The 23,940-nt window shown below is 34.7% G+C and overlaps 4 protein-coding genes across 5 annotated transcripts; 1 reads left to right on the plus strand and 3 right to left on the minus strand.

The window, feature by feature from the left end:
- Positions 1-7,297: 7,297 nt before the first annotated feature.
- On the minus strand, positions 7,298-8,134 carry LOC140182426 (uncharacterized). Its single transcript, XM_072228626.1, has one exon. It carries the CDS (start codon positions 8,132-8,134, stop codon positions 7,298-7,300), a length of 837 nt encoding a protein of 278 aa, XP_072084727.1.
- Positions 8,135-12,275: 4,141 nt separating this feature from the next.
- On the plus strand, positions 12,276-15,567 carry LOC112777272 (uncharacterized). 2 transcript variants are annotated; one of them, XM_025821605.3, is made up of 2 exons: positions 12,276-12,421; positions 13,525-15,567. In XM_025821605.3, exon 2 carries the CDS (start codon positions 13,567-13,569, stop codon positions 15,367-15,369), a length of 1,803 nt encoding a protein of 600 aa, XP_025677390.1. In that variant the 5' UTR covers positions 12,276-12,421; positions 13,525-13,566; the 3' UTR covers positions 15,370-15,567. The 2 variants fall into 2 exon arrangements, with proteins under 2 accessions (XP_025677390.1, XP_025677391.1); XM_025821606.3 differs by lacking the exon at positions 12,276-12,421 and adding an exon at positions 13,308-13,441.
- A 1,175-nt stretch (positions 15,568-16,742) lies between these two features.
- On the minus strand, positions 16,743-18,427 carry LOC112775231 (high mobility group B protein 7). The gene is made up of 6 exons (XM_025818725.2): positions 18,134-18,427; positions 17,956-18,001; positions 17,756-17,869; positions 17,610-17,667; positions 17,463-17,507; positions 16,743-17,381 (listed from the first exon to the last, which is right to left on the minus strand). The coding sequence occupies exons 1-6, from the start codon at positions 18,363-18,365 to the stop codon at positions 17,040-17,042; spliced, it is 837 nt and encodes a 278-aa protein (XP_025674510.1). The 5' UTR covers positions 18,366-18,427; the 3' UTR covers positions 16,743-17,039.
- Positions 18,428-18,670: 243 nt separating this feature from the next.
- Positions 18,671-21,100, minus strand: LOC112775232 (high mobility group B protein 7). The gene is made up of 6 exons (XM_025818727.3): positions 19,889-21,100; positions 19,733-19,778; positions 19,516-19,629; positions 19,372-19,429; positions 19,220-19,264; positions 18,671-19,138 (listed from the first exon to the last, which is right to left on the minus strand). Exons 1-6 carry the CDS (start codon positions 20,079-20,081, stop codon positions 18,947-18,949), a joined length of 648 nt encoding a protein of 215 aa, XP_025674512.1. The 5' UTR covers positions 20,082-21,100; the 3' UTR covers positions 18,671-18,946.
- Between the last annotated feature and the right edge of the window lie 2,840 nt (positions 21,101-23,940).

Consider the following 23,940-nt stretch of genomic DNA (forward strand, 5'->3'; position numbering starts at 1 on the left):
ATTCTTCTTTCTTAAGCAATGAGCTTACTGGCAACTTCTTAAAATTCAGAGTTTCCTTCCCATACATTAAAACAGGTTTGATATACTCATAGGAAGAAGGAAGAGACAATATAAGCCTCAGTACCTTATCTTCATCATCAATTTTCACTCCAATTGCCTCTAATTCAGAGACAATACAATTGATAGCACTAAGATGGTCGGAGATTTTCACATTGTGATCCATGCGTAGATTATGGAACTGCTCCTTCAATAACAACCGATTTGAGATGCCCTTTGCCTGATACAACCCTTCGAGTTTATCCCAAAGTTCCTTGGCTGTTTTCATTCCTTGCACATTTGCAAGAACATTCTTAGCCAAATACAAGCGAATAGCACTTGCAGCTCTAAAATCTAGTTCCTCCCATTCTTCATCCTTCATACCAGAGATCTTCTCCTTCAACGCCTTGTGCAAACTTGATTGTATCAACACATCCTTGACTTGTATTTGCCACAAGCCAAAATTGATTCTTCCATCAAATTTCTCTATTTCAAGCTTCACAGCACTTGAATATCCTGACATTGTTGCAACCGTATACTGGAATAGTATAACTCAACTGTAGACCGTGCACTAGGAAGGGTCCCCAGAAAAGAGAGGTGGGTCACAATGGACACACTTAAATACCAAGTCTTTCCTTAGCCAGAACCTTTCCAAATTGCACTCTCACAGTGTCACACTGCCTTCCAGCAACAACAACAGCAACCAAAGGTCAACCTCAAGCCACAGGACAAAATTCTTTTCTGATGTGGAAGGTCAGACTAGGCTGCAATCACAGAGCTTACTAAGAATAAATCCCACCGAACCAGGCTCTGATACCACATGTTGGGAATAATACACCATTCCCCCTTGAAAAAATACCTTTCACAGAGAAATAAAATAGACACAATCACAACACAAGAATTTAACGTGAAAAACCCCAATTACTGGAGAAAAAAACCACGGCCGTTGTCAAATGACAACCAAAGAATATCACTATGTGAAAATTGTTACAACACATAGACTTCTTTCTCTCTAACACCGGCACCCCATTACACCCACACTCTCAAAGCAAATATTTAACTACACCTCACAACACTCTCTAATCAAAGAGTATAGAGGAAAAGAAAAGTCAGATACAAGCTTTAAGTGTTTCTGACTGGTGCAAAAAATATGGAGAACTTAGCCTCATATTTATAGCCTAGGCCACCCACTCCATTTGCTATCCTAAGCAATGTGGGACTAATTCAACCAAATCTTAACAATGTGTTAGTTACTTAGTTACCTATTTTTGTGATGCTCATTATAATGTCAGTTTATTTACGTGATTATTGTTCTCTTGTGTTGATTAGTTGGTAATAATGGTAGATTTAAAGGTATATATACCTCTCTTTGCTAAATAATTAGGTAAAATTATCTGAAGCATTTTTAGCATCTTTTGTTAGACATGAATTGACTCTGGAAAAAAATTTGAATATAGGGTGAGAGAGCTTTTCCCCCAACTTTTGTTTCTACTCATGGTGAAGGATTTGGGCCAATGTTCTATGTCATTGACGAGCTAGATAATTGTTTAGTGCTGGAGGTGATAAGAAAGAATGATCAGTTGCTCATAACTGACTGCTCATTTGAACAGATTAAAACTTTCTATCTTATCGATAGAGGGGCATTTGTTCAATTTAGGTATGTCGGTTTTGGAATTTTTTTATTTCATTGTGGAATAAGGACAACCAACTCATTCAAGTTCACTTTGATCCTGACTGCTATGTTCTTGAGTTAATAGACCCAGTGACATTTGATAATGTATCAAGAGTGTTCCACATAAAGTCTACCAGGATTGATGAGGACTCATCAGCTAATGTGATTGTTCTATCTGGGTCTGAACCATCTGATGATCAGTTTTCATCGGATGGTGATGAAAACAATGATCAAGATGGGACACTGGTAGGGGATAATTCGCATAATCCGATAGATTTGTCTAGTGGAAGCAGTTTATCATTGGAGGTCAACGAACAAAGTAATGCGACAAATGAATTGTCTAATCCTAGGTAATGCTATATGTAACTTTTTTTTCCTTGTGTTTTGGATTTTAATATCATGGGATAGCTTGCTATTTTTTAGCGTGGTAACTAACATATTCATATATCCTGAATTAGATATGCTCCAGAAGTTTATTATGAAAAGATCATCACAGCTTCGGATATGGGTCAATCTAGATTGGTAACTTGATCTCAAAAGAGTGGTTTCTTTTTTTTTTTTTTCTTGCAAGCTTATTGAATGTTCTTCCTAAATCTGTTATTTATTGTGTATGAAAATATTATGTTTATCTTAACTATGAATTATTCGTTGCAGTATTTGGCTTCGAAATTTGCTGCGTATCTTAAAGTATATGAAGATGGTTCGATTTAGACGATCACTGGTCCAGATTCCAATGTAGAGAAGAATGTGTTCTTTTTCCACTTATTGAAAAGTGGAGGAAGAGGTGGACAATGGAAGTTTGGGGTTGGGTGGAATGAATGTTGTAGAGTATACAATTTAAAGAAGGGGGATAGCATTACCTTGAAACTCGGCTCGATAGCTAACCGACAGATAGAGTTGTCGATTCAGCGACGTTAGGCCTCCTATGTATAACTCTATTTGATGGATATTTTGAATTATATGTTAAGTTGTCTTGGACATATTTTATTTTTTGTTTAATGAACAAATTTATATATGTTGTATATATTTTGTTTTGCTATCAATAGGTATCTTGATGTTATGTGTTTTTAAGATTATACGTAATAGTAAACTACATCTCTGTTGGACTTCTTTTTTCTGTTTTTTTAGTGTCTAACAATTGTTATTATATTTTATTATCTTTTATTATCTTTGAAAATATGTTATACCATTTATTGACATATTAAATAATTGTTGTATTCTATTTTTTTTATTTTAGTGTAGTGATAATTTTGTAATTATCCAAATTTAATACAACATATCTATTTTTATAAAATACATTTTAGTTATATTCTTAGTATTTTTCTTTTAAAAAGGTTTAAATTTCGTGAACCCTGTGCATTGCACGGGTTATCACACTAGTAAAAACGAAAAACATGTCTCAACTATTATAGTTTATACAAAGTCTCAACTTCTTTGTATTTTTATTCTAGAGAGCGCTTTAAGAGAATTTTTTATTTTAATATTGAAGAATAAATGGAATTTTACGTTAATGTTAAAAAAAATGAGATTTTACAGTATTTTGGGGCGCTGGTGCTGTTCTATGCAAGCACAATATGCATAATATATATTGCACTGATAATACGCAATTTTTGTATATTGTCTTTATACATTAAAAAAATTGATCTGACAATTTGTTCTCTAAAAATTGTACAATTTCTATAATTTTACAAAACACTATAGCTTCCAATATTAAAAGATTACACCAATTTTTATCCAATATCCAAAAAAATAAACCGCTTTAAGATACTACTATCTATTAACTATTATCTAATTCTATACCCCAAAGGAAAAAAAAAAAAAACAACTACTATCTAAGATTACTCCATCTCTGCCTTGAGGTAAGTAATCATATAAAACAATACCAAAAAAAAATATAAATACCAAAAAAAAAAGTAATCATATAAAACACCACCACCCGTTTTATTTTCCTGTTTATTTTTTTCTTGGACATTGTGTGGAGACAAACGAAACGAATCAAAATTTCAAAAACTTCTAATTTCTAAACCTAAAAACTACAAACGGGTTTGACCAAAAAAAATATCTAACTGAAAGAAAGTTATATGGCTGTAATACCAACGGCAAGAAAGATTTTGAAATTGAATGTCAGAACAATTAACAAGACTTAAAAACAAAATAAGATTTAGCAAATATGCATTTAAACTTTTTTTTTACCTACCCGAAAGTTCAAAACTTAAATTTTAGGGTAAAATATATTTCTTATTCTTAAAATTTAGTAAAAATTTTAAAAATACCTCTAAATTTTATTTTATTTTAATTTTGTTTCAAAAGTTTTCGATTTGTATCAAATATAATTTTTACGACTAAAATTTTTAAAAAATTTAAGACTAATATAATAATAATGCATGAAAATTATGTTTGATTTGTTTGTGTTGAGAGTTATTCTTATGAAATTGTTGTTGAATCGGTCTTAAATTTTTTGAAAAATTAGCCGTCAAGGATATATTTGATGCAAATCGAAAATTTTTAGAACAAAATTGAAACAAAATAAAATTTAAAAATATTTTTAATTTTTTTTTTAAATTTCAAAAACAAAAAATATACTTTACCCTAAATTTTATATAGCTTCTATAAAAAATATTAACCTAATATTAATTAGATAGTAGGAGGCAGCATTTTGGAGTTAGGAGTAGAACGTTATCTTTCTAAGAAACCTGGGGACCATGTCATAAAAAGTCTTGTGCTTAAAAGTCTGCTAAATCGGATCCAAATCTCACATGGCGCAATCATCGCATACCATTATATTCCACCGTCAATTTTTGAATTACTATTACTACTAACGACAAATTGTTATTCAAGTTTGTAATCTTCTAATCATGATCAATAAGGTGGTCTCAGCTATACTCAAAGTCGTATAAATTTTTAAGTGGAATTAGAGTTGTGATTAAGCAGTGATTAGCAGAAACAAGAGATATTAGTTTTCAATTTCAAATAAGTGTCCCACACTCCCACCAACTTCCACTTTCCACACTCGGTACCCCAATCAAACAAATGGATTGGATCCACACATTGGATAATTAGTCAAATTTGACTTGCAATTACATTTAATTACTTTCAAATAATCACTCAATTTGGCCGTTTCATTCTTAATCACTCTCCTCTCTTGCCATTTATTTGTCTAAAATTAAAGAATATTTTTCTAATTGAATAAGGTAGCAATATTTTTTTTTGTGACTAGATATAAGGTAGCAATATTTGAAAATTTAAACACTATTTTATGCATATAATAAATTATTTTTTTATACAAAAAAAAAACTTATTTTATGGATATTTATAATTAAATATTTGACAATGTATTTTTTTTAAAAACAAAAGAGTTCAACACACTAAAGTGGAACAAATAGAATCGGACAACCAAAACAAATAGACAGAAAAGTAACATAAAAACAAAAGAAAACTCCGCATGTCATTTCCGGAATTCCGGCATAACTATCAACAACATAAGGGATTCACACCTCTCCACTCGTTGCAGCTAAGCATTGTCATGTTGATGATTTCTTCTATACCTTTGTTTTTATTCTAAAATATCATCCTATTTATTTTCATCCAAATGTTCTAAATGATCGCACAGAAGCACCTCAACCACTGCTTTCGATCCTCTTTTCTACGCGGCTCTTCTATCCAACTTAGAAAATGGTCATTCATCGACCCTGGAAAAGACCATAGTCGGCCAAACACATATATTCATGCACTCCACACCTGCCAAGCAAAATTACAGCCAAGAAACAAGTGATGGACCTACTCAACATCTTTGTTACATAAAACACAACTCTTATTATAATGACTAATAATCCCGAACCGACTTAGCCTTTCCTTAGTATCCACCCTGTCTGTCAAGATAAACTAAGTAAATAGCTCTACTCTTTGTGGAACTAAACCTTTCCAAATGGTCTTAGTGAAGCTGGTTACATCCTCTGATAGCCTTCCCTCCTGTAGCACCTGCACAAAAGAGTTAGTAAAAAAAAATACATAGTTTATCTTATTTCCACACAACTCTATCCTCTCTATTATTTACTAGTCTCACAGATATCAAAGTCTCATGTAACTAACTCAAAAGATCCAACTCCCACTGAAAAAAGCTCTCGCCTCCATTAGAAGTTCCAAATCCACTCTAGTCCATCCCAAAACCCATAATCCCCAATAACCGAACCACATTATTTGTTTGAAACAGAGAAGAGCTTGGAGAACCGATCTTTCAAGGATCCACAACGTAACCATACATCCTCCCAAAACCAAGTCTGTCGTCCATCACCAATCTTCATGGACAGACCCGTAATCATCTTATCCCTTATATGTTGTTCCTTAATTTATACCTGGCATATATCCTTCCATGGGTCTCCTCTAGTAGGTAGCACTTGAATGGACAGTAACTCATTCGAATTCAGATTATTACAGGAACAAACCACCTTCTTCCACAACGGCACTCTTCCTTTACAAAACGCCACCACCACTTAAACAATAATGCAATGTTACGAACCATAGCATCTCCAACTCCCAACTCACCTAGTTTCTTATGAGCTTGTACCAATTCCCATCTCACCAAAGTCATACTATACCTCTCATCAGCAAATTGAAGATGTGACAGCTCCACACTGTCTCGCCCAACCTCCAAAGGTAAAATATGCCAGTTCTTAACTGACTCACCAACCATTTTATGTAAAATATCTACAACCAGTACAAATAAAAAAGGAGAAAACGGATCACTTTGTCTTAAGCTTCTTTTTTTGACGGTGTATCTTTTGTTTTTTTATATAAAAAAAATTATTTGTTAGTATGAAAAGATGTATAACACAAAAAATTAACAAACATTAGTTAATTTATAAAAAAATTAGAAAGTAAAAGAAAAAGTTTGCAACCAACAAAAGGATTCGAAAAATTAGTTGTCATTAATGTAAGTTGTTCCATTTGAGTAATTTTGGAGAAACAATTGTTATTAAGAAGCAATATTAGAATTAGATGCATAACTTAAGCAGAGAGTTTTATGTGTTAGGGAAAAAGATGAAAAAGCAAGCAATAGTAGTTGATGACACATTCCATATTAGAAGGCCAAAGTGGAAGCATATAATAATGTTTCAGATCCAGCCAGCCAGCCATAGCCACAATTTTATTCTTCGTCGTAATTTAATTGAATAACAGCGACAATTCTATATATTGCTGTAAAGGTTCCAAGCTGGACATACTTAACCATTAGAAAAAGTCAATATCCAATTATCTATATATGCTGCTTTCACGATAATAATAATAATAATAATAATTATTATTATTATTATTGTTGTTTTAGAAAAATTTTAATAGATTTTTATATTCTTTTTTTTTTCAATTGATCCCTATATCATATCAGATTTTATAATTAAATTTTTGTTGTAACAAAAATATTAGAATTAACAGAATATTATATTAAATAAAATAAAATATGACTAACACTCAATTGAATTTTTTTTTTTTGAAACAAAGGAAGCTCAACACATTAAAGTGGAGCAAATAAAAGAAAGAAGAAGACACATAACCAGCTACTAACAAATAAACCAACCCCTACGATCCCCAGTACTCTCATCCTCCCCCAGGATCACCACCACTCCATTCCGTGTAGCTCATCAACGTCCTTGTGTGTATGACCTCCAGGCTTGCTCTTGCATTCTTGAAGATTCGTGCATTCCGTTCCAACCAGATGTTCCAAATCACTGCAAAGAACACTGACATCCACATCTTCTTCCCCTGTTGTCTATTATGCATTCCATGCCAACTTTCAAACATTTCTTTAACAGTTCCGGGAATCACCCACTCCCTTCCTAGTAACCTCAGCCACTTGCACCACACCTGCCATGTTACCTCACACCTAAGGAATAAATGCTCAACAGATTCTAATTCCTTGGTACACAGTACACACATACTATCCCCCAGAATGTTGACTCCTAGTTTAGTCAGCCGCTCCTTGGTGTTAACTCTACCCACTAGCACAAACCACCCAAAGAGCTCAATTCTCGGAGGGACGAAACCTTTCCAAATGGAACTTGTGAAGCTATAACTCGTTATCTCAGCTGATAATGTCTCCGCTTGTATAGCCTGGATCACAGAACTAGTAGAGAAAATACCTTTATTTTCAAACTTCCACACCACATTGTCCTCCCTACCTGATGATAACCTCACTGGCCTTAACCTCTCATGCAGTTGATTGACAAGCTCCAGCTCCCATTGGAACAGTGCCCTCCTCCATTGAAAATTCCAAATCCAATCAAGCCCATCCCAAAAACCACACTCCCCGATGACAAGTCCTTGCTGACTGGAAATAGAGTAGAGTCTCGGATGACTTCCTTTCAGAGTACCACCTTGAACCCAGTTATCTTCCCAAAAACCACACTCAATTGAATATTCTATTTTGTTTAACATAATATTCTGTTAATTCTAATTTTTTTTTATCACAACAGAGACTTAATTACAAAATATAATAATAATAATAATAATAATAATAATAATAATAATAATAGATAATTCACTTTGATGTGATATATTATATGGTTCAAGAATTACTGCTACTTACAGTTGTCAATATGTATAATATGATAGGAAGAATTTTAAATGTATTAAATATATCGGTGTTTTAATAATTTTAATAGTTGATTTTAATTATAAAAAATATATATAATATATATTAATTAAAATTAATGTTAAAATTATCGTGTGTCCATATACATTTGAAAATTTTCCAATATGATATGATATTTTACATGCCTGGCCCTTCAACAACGGCAACATGGTACACAATCACAACGGCATTATTGTTCTTCTAGCTAATGTTACATTAATTAATTAATTAATTAATTATTATAATATAGTGTTAGTATGTGGGTTTCATTTCGATATTTGATATTTGAGTATTTTAGAAGCCATGCTTTTTAGCTGGTCTCCTGTAAATCATGCGCCAAAATCGGAGTGACAAATATGGGCTAAATTTAATATCGAAGTTATTGTAAGATAGATTATAGAATATAGATAGCTACTTTACTTGGCATTAATCTCAGGTGTTAATTGTAGTACTCCAACTTCCTACTAAAGGTAATGCGTAGGTTTCACTCTCTATCATACATATTTAGCTTCCTATATACATCACTTTTTATTTGTTATGGCATGTTGGTCTACAAATCAATAGGAATTTTTTAAATAAATAAAAATAATCAACCGATTCTAATTTATTTCTTTGCTTCTTTTTATTGAAGTAACAAAAGAAGTAATAGTGAAAGCTCAAGAAGAAGGAAGAATATTTACTTTACTCTGTTTCTTATATATGAATTAAAATATTGAGATGTTTTATGGTATTTATTTTTGTCACGGTTTAACTTTTAAAATTAGATCTAAAGCAATAGTTTGTTCACATATACTTTTTTTAAAGATATTGTTTTTATGACAACCAAGATAGAATTTTAATAGGTTTAATTATTTTGTTGGTTTCTATAATTTTACCAAATTTTTAATTAGGTCTTTATACTTTTTTTCTTTTAATTGGGTTCTTACATTGCTTTTAATTTTGTAATTACGTCATTTTTATGTTAAAAATGTTAAAATTAACATAATATTTTTACTAAAATACATGCGGTCAAAGATTTAATTAAGTTTTTAATTATAAATACCTTCTGTTCTGGCAGGGATACTCTTCTTTGAGGTATTTGGTGCGCGAAATATCTTGGGAACTCAGCGTCTCAGTCTAGAAGAGAAGCACCCTTGCGAACTTGAACCCGAGCGTGGTACCTGCAAAAAAGACCCCGACGCTCAAATCAGTGAATGATCTCTTAATGAAAATAAGTATAAGATTGGAGACGAAGTTGTCTTAGGACCAAGTCTCCCTGTCCCAGCGTTCTCGGTCTAACTTTTTTATTATATTGTCTCTGCATAGCCAGCTGCATGGATTTCTGTCTCAGTTCAGTTAGGCAGCATTCTTCGTCTATTGTATCAAGCTCGGCGCGTCTGGCCTCCGTATTGCTGCTTTCGTCGAAGTATTCGGTTCGAGTTGAGCCCTGGCCGATTTCTACTGGCATCATACAGTCGACGCCGTATACTAGTCGGAATGGGGTCTCCTTTATTGTGGATTGCGATGTCGTGTTATAACTCCACAATATTTCCGGTATAAACTCGGCCCAATGTCCCTTGGCATCTGTTAACTTTTTCTTTAGAGTCTGCAATATAACTTTGTTAGCCGCCTCTGCGAGCCTGTTACTTTGTGGGTGCTCGACAAAGGAGAAATGGTGTTTAATGTGGAGGTCAGCTAGGAATAAAGCGATTTTTCTTTCGATAAATTGCCTAACATTATCAGAAATAATTTCTTTAGGTAAACCGTTTCTACAAATGATAAACTTCCAAATAAACGTTCGTGCCTTATCAGAAGTTATTTTTGCCAATGGCTATGCTTCTATCCATTTCGTAAAGTAATCAATGGCTACTAATAGACACTTTACCTGTCCTGGTGATATTAGAAAAGGGCCGAGGATATCCATCCCCCATTTGTGAAAGGGCCAGCTGACATCCGAAGTGTGCAACAATTCGGCCGGGCTATGAATGAGGGGTGAGCATTTCTGGCATGCCTCGCACTTGCGTACTTTCTTTTTACAGTCCCTACTCAACGTCGGCCAGTAATATCTTGCGGGTAAGATTTTCGTAGTCAAACTTCGACCTCCGGCTTGGTGGCCACAAATGCCATCATGAACTTCGTCCATAGCTGCCTCAGCTTCGGGCTGGCCGAGGCATTTAAGGAGTGGCCGGGAGAATCCTCATTTATACAGGTCATCTCCAATGATAGTGTAATAACTCGCTTTGTGTCTGAAAGACTTCGGCTTTTCATTTGTAGGTACTTCTCCAGTTCTTAGATAATGAATGAATGGGTTTCGCCAATCTTCTTCCTGTGACATACTTAGAATAGATTTCACATCTAAAATAGATTCTGTTAGTGTAAGATGATTAGATGAGTTAATTTGTCTTATGCATGAGCATCCCTATATGTAGCTAATTTTGATAAAATATCTGCTCGAAAATTTTGTTCCTTAGGTATGTGTGATATTTCAAACTCTTAGAAGTTCTGTATTATGTTTTTTACTGAATTCGAATATTTCTCTAAGAGTGGATATCGGACTTGAAAGTTACCAGTTACCTGCTGTACTACGAGTAGGGAATCACAGTATACCTTCAACCCTTTGACTTCTATTTCCTTTGCTAGTCTCAATCCTGCTAATAGTGCTTCATATTCGGCGTGCACTCCGGTGTTGTCCTTTAGTAGTATTCCTGCTCCACATCTGCTTTCATTTGATGCTCCCTCTACATACAGTTCCCATACCTTGACTTTTTCTTCGATGTTGGTGAATTCCGAAATGAAATCGGCCAATGCTTGAGTTTTAGAAGATCCTCGTGACTGGTATGTAATGTCGAACTCTGAAAGTTCTATTGACCATTTTGTGAGGCGTCCTGCTAGGTCTGGTTTTAATAGGACTTGGCGCAGGGGTTGACCGGTCCGAACTATTATTTGGTGCGTTTGAAAATAGTGTCGGAAGCGCCGAGATGTGATTATTAAGGAATGCTAGTTTTTCAATCGTCGGGTATCTTGTTTCAGCATTTTGCAACACTTTGCTCACAAAATATACTCGGTGCTGCTCTTTTCCTATTTCTATAACAAGCACGGAACTAACCGTGTTAGTTGAAATTGAAAAGAATAAGCAAAGGGGTTTACTTTGTTGAGGCTTTTGCAGTATGGGTGGTGAACCTAAGAAGTGTTTGAGGTTTTTACACTAGGAAGGACTTAATTATAAAATTAAAGCAGTGTAGGAATCCAATTGAAAGAAAAAAAAAAGTATAGGGACCTAATTAAAAATTTGGTAAAATTATAGGACCAACAGAATAATTAAACCATTTTAATAAGATTATGTCTAAATTTAGAACAAATCAAATTATATTTTTTGAAAATATTCTGCCTCATAAAAGGTGCAATATATATCAACTTCTAATGAGCAAAATTATATCTTAATTCTTATTGCCTGCTGGTCATATTTAGACAAAAATATTATTATTATTTAATTTTAATAAGATAAATAATATAATAACTAATTTATAATTATGAATAATTTAATGATAATAGCATTTTAATTTAAGAAATTATATATCATAATGTTTAAAAATAAATGTTGAACAGAAAATATAATTCGTATCACTTTCTTATTCATGGACGTTTTGTTAATTTGTCATTGTATTATAGTCAATACTAAATCTTTTTTATAGTGACATATTCTACTCCCATATTTATATGGAAGTATAGTAGTTACCTTATTTTTTTAAAGTCTAATATTTAGTTAGAATTTCAAATGAATTTTTAAGCAGGTTTTCCCTCCTTCTGAACCAAGTAAATGATTCTCAACTTCTCACTACAAATAAGAGGGGAAAAAAAAAAGGAAAATGATGACAAGGACAAGGAGGACAATAACCATACTTTAAACCCTTTTTGCCATTCCTGTTTTCAATCACCCTCATCATTCTTTCTTTTGCTTTAAAATATCAAAAGGGTTGTTGAAGTTGAAGGGGTGGAAATAAGTAGAGGGATGTAAGAGTACTAAGTTGAAGAAACAAAGAGAAGAAAGGAAATGAAGTGAATGTGTGAAGAAACAAAACACTACTATAAAGATCCATTACAAGTGAAACAAGGTAGGTTGTGCTATTTCCTTCTAACGTTCTTGTGTAATCTTGCTTCCATTTTATTTATTATTTATTTTCTTCTTTCTTAATATTTTGCTTCAAGAATCATTGCACAATATAATGATTCATCACTCTTAACTATCAAAATATAAATGATTGGATTCCCAAATCCTTCTTCTCCAAAACAGAATCATTACATTACATTAATTAATATCTTACAACACCTTCTACTCATCACATAGTACACAAAGCAAACAAATTTTGACCAACAAACCTTCAAGGATTCAATCATACAAAACACAGGTGTTGTTTTTGGTTCTGTTAATACCATTTTAATGGGCTCCAAGTTTGGTGTGCTTATTTTAATGCTCCACTTCTCTTCCCTCTCTCTCTTTTTTTTTAGAGAAATTGGTAAATGAGATGCTAAACTCTATTTTTTTTTCCCCATAAATAATAACGATAATAATAAAATGTGTTTTTTATTCATGGTTCGTGTTAAAAGGTGTTTTATATTCTGCATGGCAGACAGAGAAAAATGATGGTCCGTATAATAAAAGTGTGTATATATTATGTAAGCATGAAACATGTGGAAGAAAAACATAACCAGAAGAAGAAGTTGAATTCAATTTTATTTTATTTTATATAAAGAAGCTGAATTCAATAAGGTGAATTTGGTAATTGGCAATTTGGCATAGAATGTGATGTGAGGTAAGAATTTTGAATATGGTGCGCTCCAACGTTCAAATACTGCAGAGATCCCCGTGATTCATCAAACGGTCACAAATTTCCATGTGAATTTCTTTATCTCATACAAGGCTCCATCCTAGAATTGCCTCTTATTTCTATTTCATATACTTTGATTAATATGTAACTATAATAACAATAACAATACTATAAATAAGAGACTGCTCAATGATGCATGCAGATCTGGAACAACATTATAACTGAGTCACACTTACTCATCTTTCCCCATCACTCTCATCATTATACCTTCTTCTCTAAGTGTAATAATAATAGTAATAGAAACTGGTACTTTTTTTACTTTACTTTCTCTTACTAAATATATATTTATTAGTATTCTTTTCATAACTGAAACTTTTTTATTTTTTCAGGCACCAACTGAGATCAGATCAATCAAGTTCCCAAGTTACAAAATGCGATTTTGGATATGGGGTCTGAACCTTGTTCTCATACTTTCAATCCTCAGCCAGTTCTCAAAAATTGCTGCAGAGGAAGCTTCACCATCACAGGCTCCAATCTGTTCAGAAGAAGATAGAGCTTCTCTGCTCAGATTCAAAGCAGGGATACTGCAGGACACAACAGAGACACTGTCTTCATGGACTGGAAAAGACTGCTGTGACGGCGGTTGGGAAGGAGTTCAATGCAATCCTTCGACGGGGCGAGTCAATGTGCTGCAAATACAGAGGCCTGAAAGAGATAGTGACACATTCATGAAGGGAACTCTGTCTCCTTCATTAGGCAATTTGCACTTTCTAGAGGTATTGATTATCAGTGGAATGAAGCATATTACTGGACCAATTCCTCCTAGCTTATCGAATTTAACCCGCCTTACGCAGCTAGTTCTCGAAGACAATTCTCTTGGAGGTTACATTCCTCCCAGTTTAGGCCGTTTATCATTGCTGCAGACACTTTCACTTAGTGGAAACCATCTCAAGGGGCAAATCCCTCCAACACTAGGGAGTCTGAGAAACCTTGTCCAGATCAATTTGGCAAGAAATCTCTTGTCAGGTCCTATACCCTTGAGTTTCAAACCCCTTAGGAACATGCAATACATTGATCTTAGCTACAATTTGCTATCCGGGTCTATCCCGGATTGTATAGGTGAGTTCAAAAACTTGACTTATATAGACCTGTCCAATAACCAACTAGCAGGAAGAATTCCATTGTCCTTGTTCAGCCTTGTCAATCTTTTAGATTTGTCCTTGAGCTTTAACAAGCTCACAGGGATCATTCCAGACCAATTTGGAAGCCTGAAATCCTTAACAACTCTTCAGCTCAGCAGTAACCAGCTCACAGGACATGTTCCGCTATCCATATCAAGATTGCAGAACATTTGGTACCTTAATGTATCAAGAAATGGCCTATCTGATCCCTTACCAGCTATCCCTCCTAAGGGAATCCCTTCCCTTTTGTCCATAGACCTATCTTACAATAATCTCAGCCTTGGAAGTATTCCTGATTGGATCAGAACCAAGCAGCTCAAAGATGTCCATTTAGCAGGGTGTAAATTGAAGGGACCTCTCCCACATTTCAATAGACCTGACTCTTTGAACTCCATAGACCTATCAGACAATTACCTAGTTGGTGGCATTTCAAATTTCTTCACAAACATGTCTAGCTTACAAATGGTTAAGCTCTCAAACAACCAATTGAAGTTCGACATTTCTCAGATGAAAGCGCCAGAAGGGTTATCTTCCATAGACTTGCATGGAAATCAGCTAGTGGGTTCACTATCCACAATCCTAAATAACAGGACAACAAGTTCTTTGGAGGTTATAGATGTATCAAACAATTTCATTTCAGGTCGCATTCCGGAATTCATTGAAGGATCAAGCTTGAAGGTGCTAAACTTGGGGTGCAACCAGATATCAGGTTCATTGCCAGTTTCAATCTCAAATTTGATGGAACTAGAGAGATTGGATATTTCAAGGAATCACATATCAGGAAGCATCCCTACAGGTTTAGGTCAGTTGGTAAAACTGCAATGGCTTGACATATCCATAAATGGATTAACAGGACAAATTCCAAGTAGCCTGTCACAGATCAGTAATCTAAAGCATGCAAACTTCAGGGCAAACAGGCTATGTGGAGAGATACCACAGACAAGACCATTCAATATCTTTCCACCAGTTGCTTATGCCCACAATTCTTGTTTGTGTGGCAAGCCTTTACAGCCATGTAAGGGAAACCTACAGAAGAAGAAGATAGGTCAGTGAGATGCTGACCAAATCATCAAGCTAGTACAAGTGCTCATGAATTGTGATCACTGTTACATGAGCAATATAGAATAGGCACCACCACATTTCATTCTTTCTTTACTATTTCTACGGTTGACCGGAATCCTTAAGTTCATTTTAAATTCAATACTATTTATATTTATAATAAGACATGCCAAAATCTTTCATTGTTAATTAGATTCGAGTTCCGAATTGTCCAAACAGAGAGTAGAAAGCATCAAAATCGGCACATGTGTGGAACTTATACATTGCTCTCACATAACCAGAAAAACTATATTCAAGGCACCAACACACATAATAGAAACGTTACAAGCAATGAATCAATATTCTTAAACGGATGAAAGTTACTTCATCTGATGTAATATTTCATAACTACACAACATTGTTCCTAGAACCAAAGATGTTTTATGTAGCTAAATAAAAACTGAAAAGGCAGTGTTTTCAATTGAAATGGAAAGCAGCCTAGAAAATTGACACCAGAATTTTTAGTTTTTGGTCGAAGTCAAGCATAGTTGTGTAATAGACCAAGATTCTGATTGCTGAGTTCCACAAATAAATTCAATTCTACAAAACCGGTTTATGAATTTTTGTGTGATATATACATATGCTTTAGGAAACTTTTGCAGAAACAAAATTGGAAACTCAGAAGCAAAATGAAAAATGGAAGAGAAACTCACCTTTCTTTTCTCCTTTGGAGACAGAAATCAAAATCCAGAAACAGGGGAAAGAATGAAATTTCAAAGTCAAAAGTCAAAACCAACCAAAATTTGAAACTACCATTGACCAAACCCCAAACTAGTCCTTTACTGTGACATGCAACAAGAAATGGTTCAATTTCGATGATACCTTATCCACCATGCAAAAAATCAAATTCAACCTACAATTTTTTATTCCGAACTACAACCACATCAAACACTTCTTAAAGTCATGAAAATACTTAAGTTCATTTTAAACTAAATACTATTTAATAAGACATGGCAGCATCTTTCATTATTCATTACATTCTGAGTTCAGAATTTTTCAAAAAAAATGAAGTATGCAACCGATTAGTTATAAACATCAAAAGAATGGCACATGTGTGGAACTGAGCCATCACTCTCACGTGACCCAAAAACAGAACTATATTCAAGGAAGGAACACACAAAATAGGAACGTCACAAATGATAGGATAATCAATATTCTTAAACAGCTGGAAGTTACCCCACCTAAAGTAACATTTCATAACTACACAATGTTGCTCCCAGATCAAGGATGTTTTAGCATAGAAAGTTGATTGGTGTCTATAAAGTTGATGTATGCCAATTTATGTGAACATTATGTGTCGCATTTCCATCCAATAGTACTACTGACAGTAACGCACAAAGCAACCTTCATCAATTGCTAGAGCCATAGAAAGAATATCACACTAGTAACTTGAGACATATTCAAACAGATCTGTTGGGGAGAACAATGAAATAGGTATTAACCAAGTGCCATTGAAGAATATTCCAAGATGACAATACAGAAAGATGTTGCAGTGCAACTTCAAAGGCACTTGAACAGTATTAACAGTTTAAGACCTAAATGATAAAACCCCAAGTAAAGTGCATGCAAGAATTTACAACACTACACTAGTAACAGTTAGGAAGCTCTTGTGCATAGCAACCAGTTTAATCCTCATCAGTCAGCTCCTCCTCTTCACCTGCAGCAGCTTCTTCTTTATCAGATTGTTCATCAGCCCCCTCTTCATGCTCTCCTTCACCTTCTCCCTCTTCACCTGCAGCAGCTTCTTCTTTATCAGATTGTTCATCAGCCCCCTCTTCATGCTCTCCTTCACCTTCTCCCTCTTCACCTGCAGCAGCTGCTTTTTTATCAGATTGTTCATCAGCCCCCTCTTCATGCTCTCCTTCACCTTCTCCCTCTTCTCCTGCTTTAGCAGCATTGTAAATTTCCATAGCCTTCTCATATTCCACTTTAAGTTCAGCAAATTTATCAGAATAAGGCTTCTTCTCCTGAACCACACATCAAGACACTTGAGTCAAAATCAAGTCACCAAACACATTATAAGAAAAAGATAAACTTTGTATACTTACTTCATCAGTCATGGACCTCCATTTGTCACGAGCCTCTTTACGAACCTATATTTTTCCCCAACAAAAATAAAACCAATCAGAACTTCAACTAATTTAAATTAACAAAATCAAAATAGGGTACTTGGTGAGCTTCACACCTCCACTTACCCTGTTATCATCCTTTGAATCAGGGTTCGCCTCCTTAAAAGATTCCCTAAAATCATCCCTACAACATAACAATACTACTAAGTAAGGAGAATTAAGTAAAAGTAGCAAGAAGATGAACACCAAAGACCAAGAATTAGAATCTTTACATGAAGAGAAAGAAGGATGATGGAGGCTTCTTTGGCACGTCTGTATCTTTCACCTTCTTCGTCTTCTCAACTTTGGCCCTTTTAGCCTTTGGTACAATAAATCTTGGATTCTTCCTGCAACAATTTTTCAAATCAGAAGACCAATCTCAAACACTTGCACAAAACAAAAATTGAAAATATATACATATATAATCAATCACCTCACTGGTCTCTTAGCTTCATAAGGCCGTTCCACAAGTTGTGTCTCTAAATAAACACACACAAAAAAGGAAAAGAAAAAAAAAACAATTAAACTTAAAACAGAAACTCGAAAATTAGAACGATTCTTGAACGAGAAACTCGGAAAAATCAACGAGATATAGATAGAGAGGAGGATACCGAGATTCATTTTAGTTTTGGCTTCGTCGCTGCAACCATGCATGCTGATAAGTAGAGCAGGAACGTCCTTGCCGCAATCTGGGCATTTGACGAAACCGCTGCCATCGCTGCCGCGAACAATAACCGACGAGGATCGAGATTCAACTGCGTCGACTCTCTGCCCCTGCGATGTGCTGCTTCCCTCTCCCAATTTTCCACTTTCTTCTTCACTTTCACTGGTTCGTGGTTTCATGGCGAAATTTTCTTTTTGTTAGTGATGGAACGAGAATATGAAATGAAATCAGAGGGAAAAGCAAATTATTACCATTTTTATACTTTGGCTTTTTAGCGCCAAAAACCGCGCTTTGCATTTCGCCCATTGTGGGATGCCGCGGATGGATGACGTGTCCCTCTCATCGACCCTTCATTTTATATTGGGCCTTGTTCTAAACCGTCGAACACACATGTTTTAATCGGCTAATTAGATCGGTTAACGAAAAATTAAAATTAAGGAAAAAAAAAAAAAAACAAGAGAGAGAGAGAGAGAGAGAGAGCCGATAACATAATTCTGGTTTCCTCCCCGTAATAGACAGAAGATCATAAAATAATCACTAATCAAACACATCTGTTGGAGATAACCATGAAATAAGTATTAGCCAAGTGCCATAGAAGAATAATCCAAGACGACAATACAAAAAGATGTTGCAGTGCGACTTGAAAGGCATCTGAACAGTATTAACACCTAAATGATGAAACCCCGAATAAAATGCGTCCAAAAATTTACAACACTACACTAGAAACAATTAAGCTCTTGTGCATAGCAATCAGTTGACTTTACTCTTCATCAGTCAACTCTTCGTCTTCGCCAGCAGCGTCTTCCTTATCAGATTTTTCATCAGCCCCCTCTTCATGCTCTCCTTCTCCTTCTCCCTCCTCCCCTTCTGCTTCAGCAGCATTATAACTTTTCATAGCCTTCTCGTATTCTGCTTTAAGCTCAACAACTTTATCGGAATAAGGCTTCTTCTCCTGAATCACACATCAACACACTTGAATCAATATCACATTGACAAACACATCATAATAGAAAGATAAGCTTTATATACTTACTTCATCAGTCATGGACCTCCATTTCTCACCAGCCTCTTTGCTAACCTATATTTATTTCCCCAACAAACATAAAATCAATCAGAGCTTCAATTAATTAAAATTAAAAAAGAAATCAGGATAAAGTAGTTGGTGAGATTCACACTTTCACTTACCCTCTTAACATCCTTTGAATCAGGATTTGCCTCCTTAAAAGATTTTCTAAAATCATCCCTACAACAGATACAATACTAATAATTAAGGAAAATTAAATAGAATTGACAAGATGAACACTACACATCAAGAATTAGAATCCTTACATGAAGAGAAAGAAAGCTGTGGGAGGACGCTTTGGCGCATTTGGATCTTTCACCTTCTTCGTCTTCTCAACTTTGGCTCTTTTAGCCTTTGGTTCATTAGATTTTGGCTTCTTCCTGCAACAAATTTTCAAATCAGAAAACTAATCTCAAACATAAATAAATTAACGACCTCACGAAGCAAAAAGAGGGAAAATATATACATATAATATTCAATCACCTCTCTGGTTTCTTAGCTTCAGAAGCCTGTTCCACAACTTGTGCCTCTAATTAACCATAAAAAAACAACAACAATTAGATCTAAAACAGAGAAACTCGAAAATTAGAACGATTCATGAACTAAATCTCCGAAAATCAACAGTAGAGAGGAAGATACCGAGATTCATTTTGATTTTGGCTTCGAGGCTGCAACTATGCATGCTGATGAGTGCAACAGGAACATCCTTCTTGCACTCATCGCATTTGGCGAAAGCGCTACCATCCTTGGCGCGAACAAGAACCGATGCAGATCGAGAATCAACGGCGTCCACTCTCTTCCTCCCTTGCGATGTGTTGTTTCCCTTCGCCATTTCACTTTCTTCTCTTTCACTTGTTACTGCTTTCTCCTTTCTTCTTTGTCCACGACACAATGGGAAAATTCTATTTATTAGGGACGGAATGAAACTACGAAAACTACGAAATGAAATCAGAGGGGGAAAGGCAAATTATTAGTAACATTTGCATTTTGGTTTTTTTGGCGCTAAAACCCGCGCTTTGCATTTCGCTTATTGGGGGATGCCGCGGATCGATGACGTGTCCCTCTAATCCACCCTTCATTTCATCAAATTAGATATACGGTACCGGTCAACATATTTCGAAATGTGAAAAGCTATTTTGGGCCTATTATCCGATTGACCCATTTTATATTGGGCCTTGTCTAACCAACCGAACCAACACCAAATCAAAAAAAGGGAGAAACCTCCTTACCTCAAGGTCTAGGGTTCAAACCCTAGAGAATGCAATTGAGAAAAAATGTGATAAAATATATGAAGAGTGTGTGGGTGTATTGTATACTTAAAATTGGGGGTTGTCTAAACTACTGACAAAAAAAAAAAAAAAGGGGGGGGGGGGGGGGGAGAAGAAGCCGTAACCCAATTCTACTTTCCCGCCATAGATATTACATGCTCTGATTTGAATATGCAACAGAGACTATAAGGTAAGGGTGTTTATTTTTAGACTTATTTTTATCTTGTGTTAGGAAACTTTATTAAAAGATACTCAGAAGAAAATATTAGATTAAATTATTTTTATTTTTTTAAATAAAAATGTTGTTAGAATGAGATGATATTGTTTATAGTCTTTTTAGAGGAAAATTGGTGATTTTTTTCTACATTTTAATTTCTATCAATAGCATGATAAATTTAATGTTTTAGTAAAAAAAGCAAATATATAATATTGAATACATTTGTGTAAATTTAAAAGATAATTAATTTTATCATTATATTAAATATTTTTTTCATTTTCTATTTGAAAGCTTTAGCTTGGACTTGTATGCTACAACTAAAGGAGTGAGTAATTTGTAATTTTGTATTATATTTTACTTGCTTTCATTTCCTATATTTAGATATCATTACAATATGTGAAATTAGACCGTAAGCTATATTTGGTGGTTTATATATTGCTTATAGTAGTTGTCACTGTGAAAATACACTTTGCACCCCAGAAAAGAGAGAAAAGCTTAAACTAACTTGGCTTTGCTAGATTGACTTTGAAAATGCAATCAACAGAATAATAGTCCTCCAACTCGAGCGCCAGCCTAGAATTCTAAGCCATGACAGGGACTATGAAATCCTTAATTAACTATCACATGATCATTGAGCAACATATCCTTTTTAGTTCCCAACTATCTTGCACAAAAACAAATGCATAACAAATAAATTGCTAAAAAAGAAAAAATAAATAATCAGGTGATGTGCAAGGAGAAAGCTCGCCTTTCTTGAGAAAGGAAAGAGAGTACTCTGCGGCATCATGAGGTCAGCAATATTGTGCAATGAGCGCTCGTACAAACCTACCCAGAACATTGCACCAACCTCTGCTTTCTTCGCTAAACTAGCAGCAAATGTGAGTGGCAACTTCTGCGAGTTAAGGCTTTGCAGTATCTGAGTAGTGATAGGACTCTGCCCTCTGTTCTTAGTTAAATCCTCAGCTGTAGCCCATATCAGACCATTTCTCATTTGTTTTCTGTAACAACACAAGACAATTATAATGTGCAGTGAAACTAAATCCAAACAATTGAACTTTGTATGATTGAAGCATAAGTATGTTTCCTTTTTTAACTTTGCTAAATGGTAATTTTGATGCTTCCAAAGTAGTTAATGCATTGAAAACTTAGGTTTGCATTTTCAATTAAAAAAATTTTCACTCCTTAACAAATGCCATAAGGGGCAAGAGTCTCATTAGCAACCCCAAAAAAAAACACCCGCGCACACACTTTTTTTTGTTTTTTTTTACTTATTCCATACCCAAAATATTAAAGAGTGGAGCAAATCAGATTCAAATACTTAGGCATAAAGAAAGTCAAGCACCCCCTAAAAAAACCAACATGTTTTTTTTTTAAAGACTATGTACTCCTCGATATATTAAAATTAGAGATGGTCCATAATATCTAAAAAGGTTAAATTGGTTACAATTGATGGAGATTCCTCCATCCATGAATAATACATAAATTCCTGTCCGCAAATCCAAATATTGTGATGTAACAACCAAAATTTTATATAAGTGAGGAAATATCACCTTCAACATGATAGAAGACACAAATACAATACATAGGAGCACCAACCAGCAATTCCACCACCAAATGAAACAATTACAAACAAGTTTTTAACTTAAAAAAAGACATGAGTCATCACAAAAAACTTGTGAATGTTAATTGTTGATCACTGTTAACAACTTTGATGCTTTAACAGTTTAACAAGAATATATAAGATCATTCAACAAACCACAATGAAAACTGTGTTATGTCATCAAGTGCAATGAGATTAACACTGACCGATGAGTGACAAGTAGAATACTAAACACTTCGACACAAAATGATCGCAGCAACAGAAAAGAAGGAAAAAAGAGAAACTTTGAGACACAGACTCATTTTGTAGCAACTAACAAAGAACAACAATCAACAATGAACAAAATCAGATTACTAATTTTATTATTAATTTTATTTTAGATATTTGTCCATGAATAATATTTATTTGAGTTTAGCATATAATTTAAAAAATCAAAATAAATTAAATCATAAAAAAGGTGAAAAAACCTGGGAAGAAAGCAGTGACGAAGTGAGAGGGGACCAGCGCTTACCGTCGACGACGTCACTCGGTGGAGACCGGAGAAGCGATTAGGGACGGAGAAGGGATACCGACAGAGATGGAGTAGCACTGTGGCGGTAGCAAGTAGCAACGCATGAGAGGTGAGAATGGAGCAGCGACACCGGCTGCAACAACGCCGGCGACTGCTTAAAATTACCTTTCACTATTCAAAATGTACGACGGATGGGTCTTTTTGTGCAAAATGTCTTCTCAGACGTAACGGAGACCGCTTATGTGACGCTTATTTAGCGTGTTATGTGCCTATGTGTCGAGACGATATCATTGAAAAAGCTTTGTGTGTCTGTTGTGAAAAAGGTTGGAGACAAATAGGTCTCTATCGCTTAAAACAGCCCTATTTTAGAGCATTGATTTTAATTCTTGTGTTTAAACGTAATTTCAAAGAAGCCCATATAAATTTCATACAATCACTTTATGTCCTAACGGACATATCTATAATCTTTTTCCTCCAAAAAATACAATGACTGATCTTCTCTGTTTATTTGTTTTCGTGTAAGGTTGCAACAGTAAAACTTTATTGGTGTAGTTTAGGGTGTCGTGTATACTGGTAAATACCTTTATTGCGATCCTCATTGTATTTGTGCTTTCTAACGTTATTTGCTATGCATGTGTGGGTTGGGGTTTTTGGGTAATGTAGTTAGTGAGGGACATGGAAGATGGGTTATCTAGGGTTTAGGGATTATGTAGGTGCTGGTTTAATAATGTTTAGGGCTAATCCTGGTAGATAAGTTTGGTTTGGTGTTAATTATCTGAATATTTTGTGACGAACAATATTGCAGATGAATGATATTGTTGTGGTTTCTGTTTTTCATTATAGGAGCTACTTTTCAAGGGTTCCTACTGGTGAGTTAGTTTATCTACATGGTAAAGTTGAGAGGTTCCCACCGATGGACTTGAATTTTATAAATTTTGGTGATTTGATAACATTGTTCAAAGGACTGAGATATCAAGAATACAAGGAGGCATATTAGTATGATCCAAAGAGAAAGGATATAGAGTCAAGACTACATGTGCTGAAGGGAGATGAAAGAATCAACCAGATGCAGCAAGCTAAGATGAGAAACAAAGA

Source organism: Arachis hypogaea, chromosome 19 (assembly GCF_003086295.3).
Source record: "Arachis hypogaea cultivar Tifrunner chromosome 19, arahy.Tifrunner.gnm2.J5K5, whole genome shotgun sequence".
Taxonomy (NCBI): domain Eukaryota; kingdom Viridiplantae; phylum Streptophyta; class Magnoliopsida; order Fabales; family Fabaceae; genus Arachis; species Arachis hypogaea.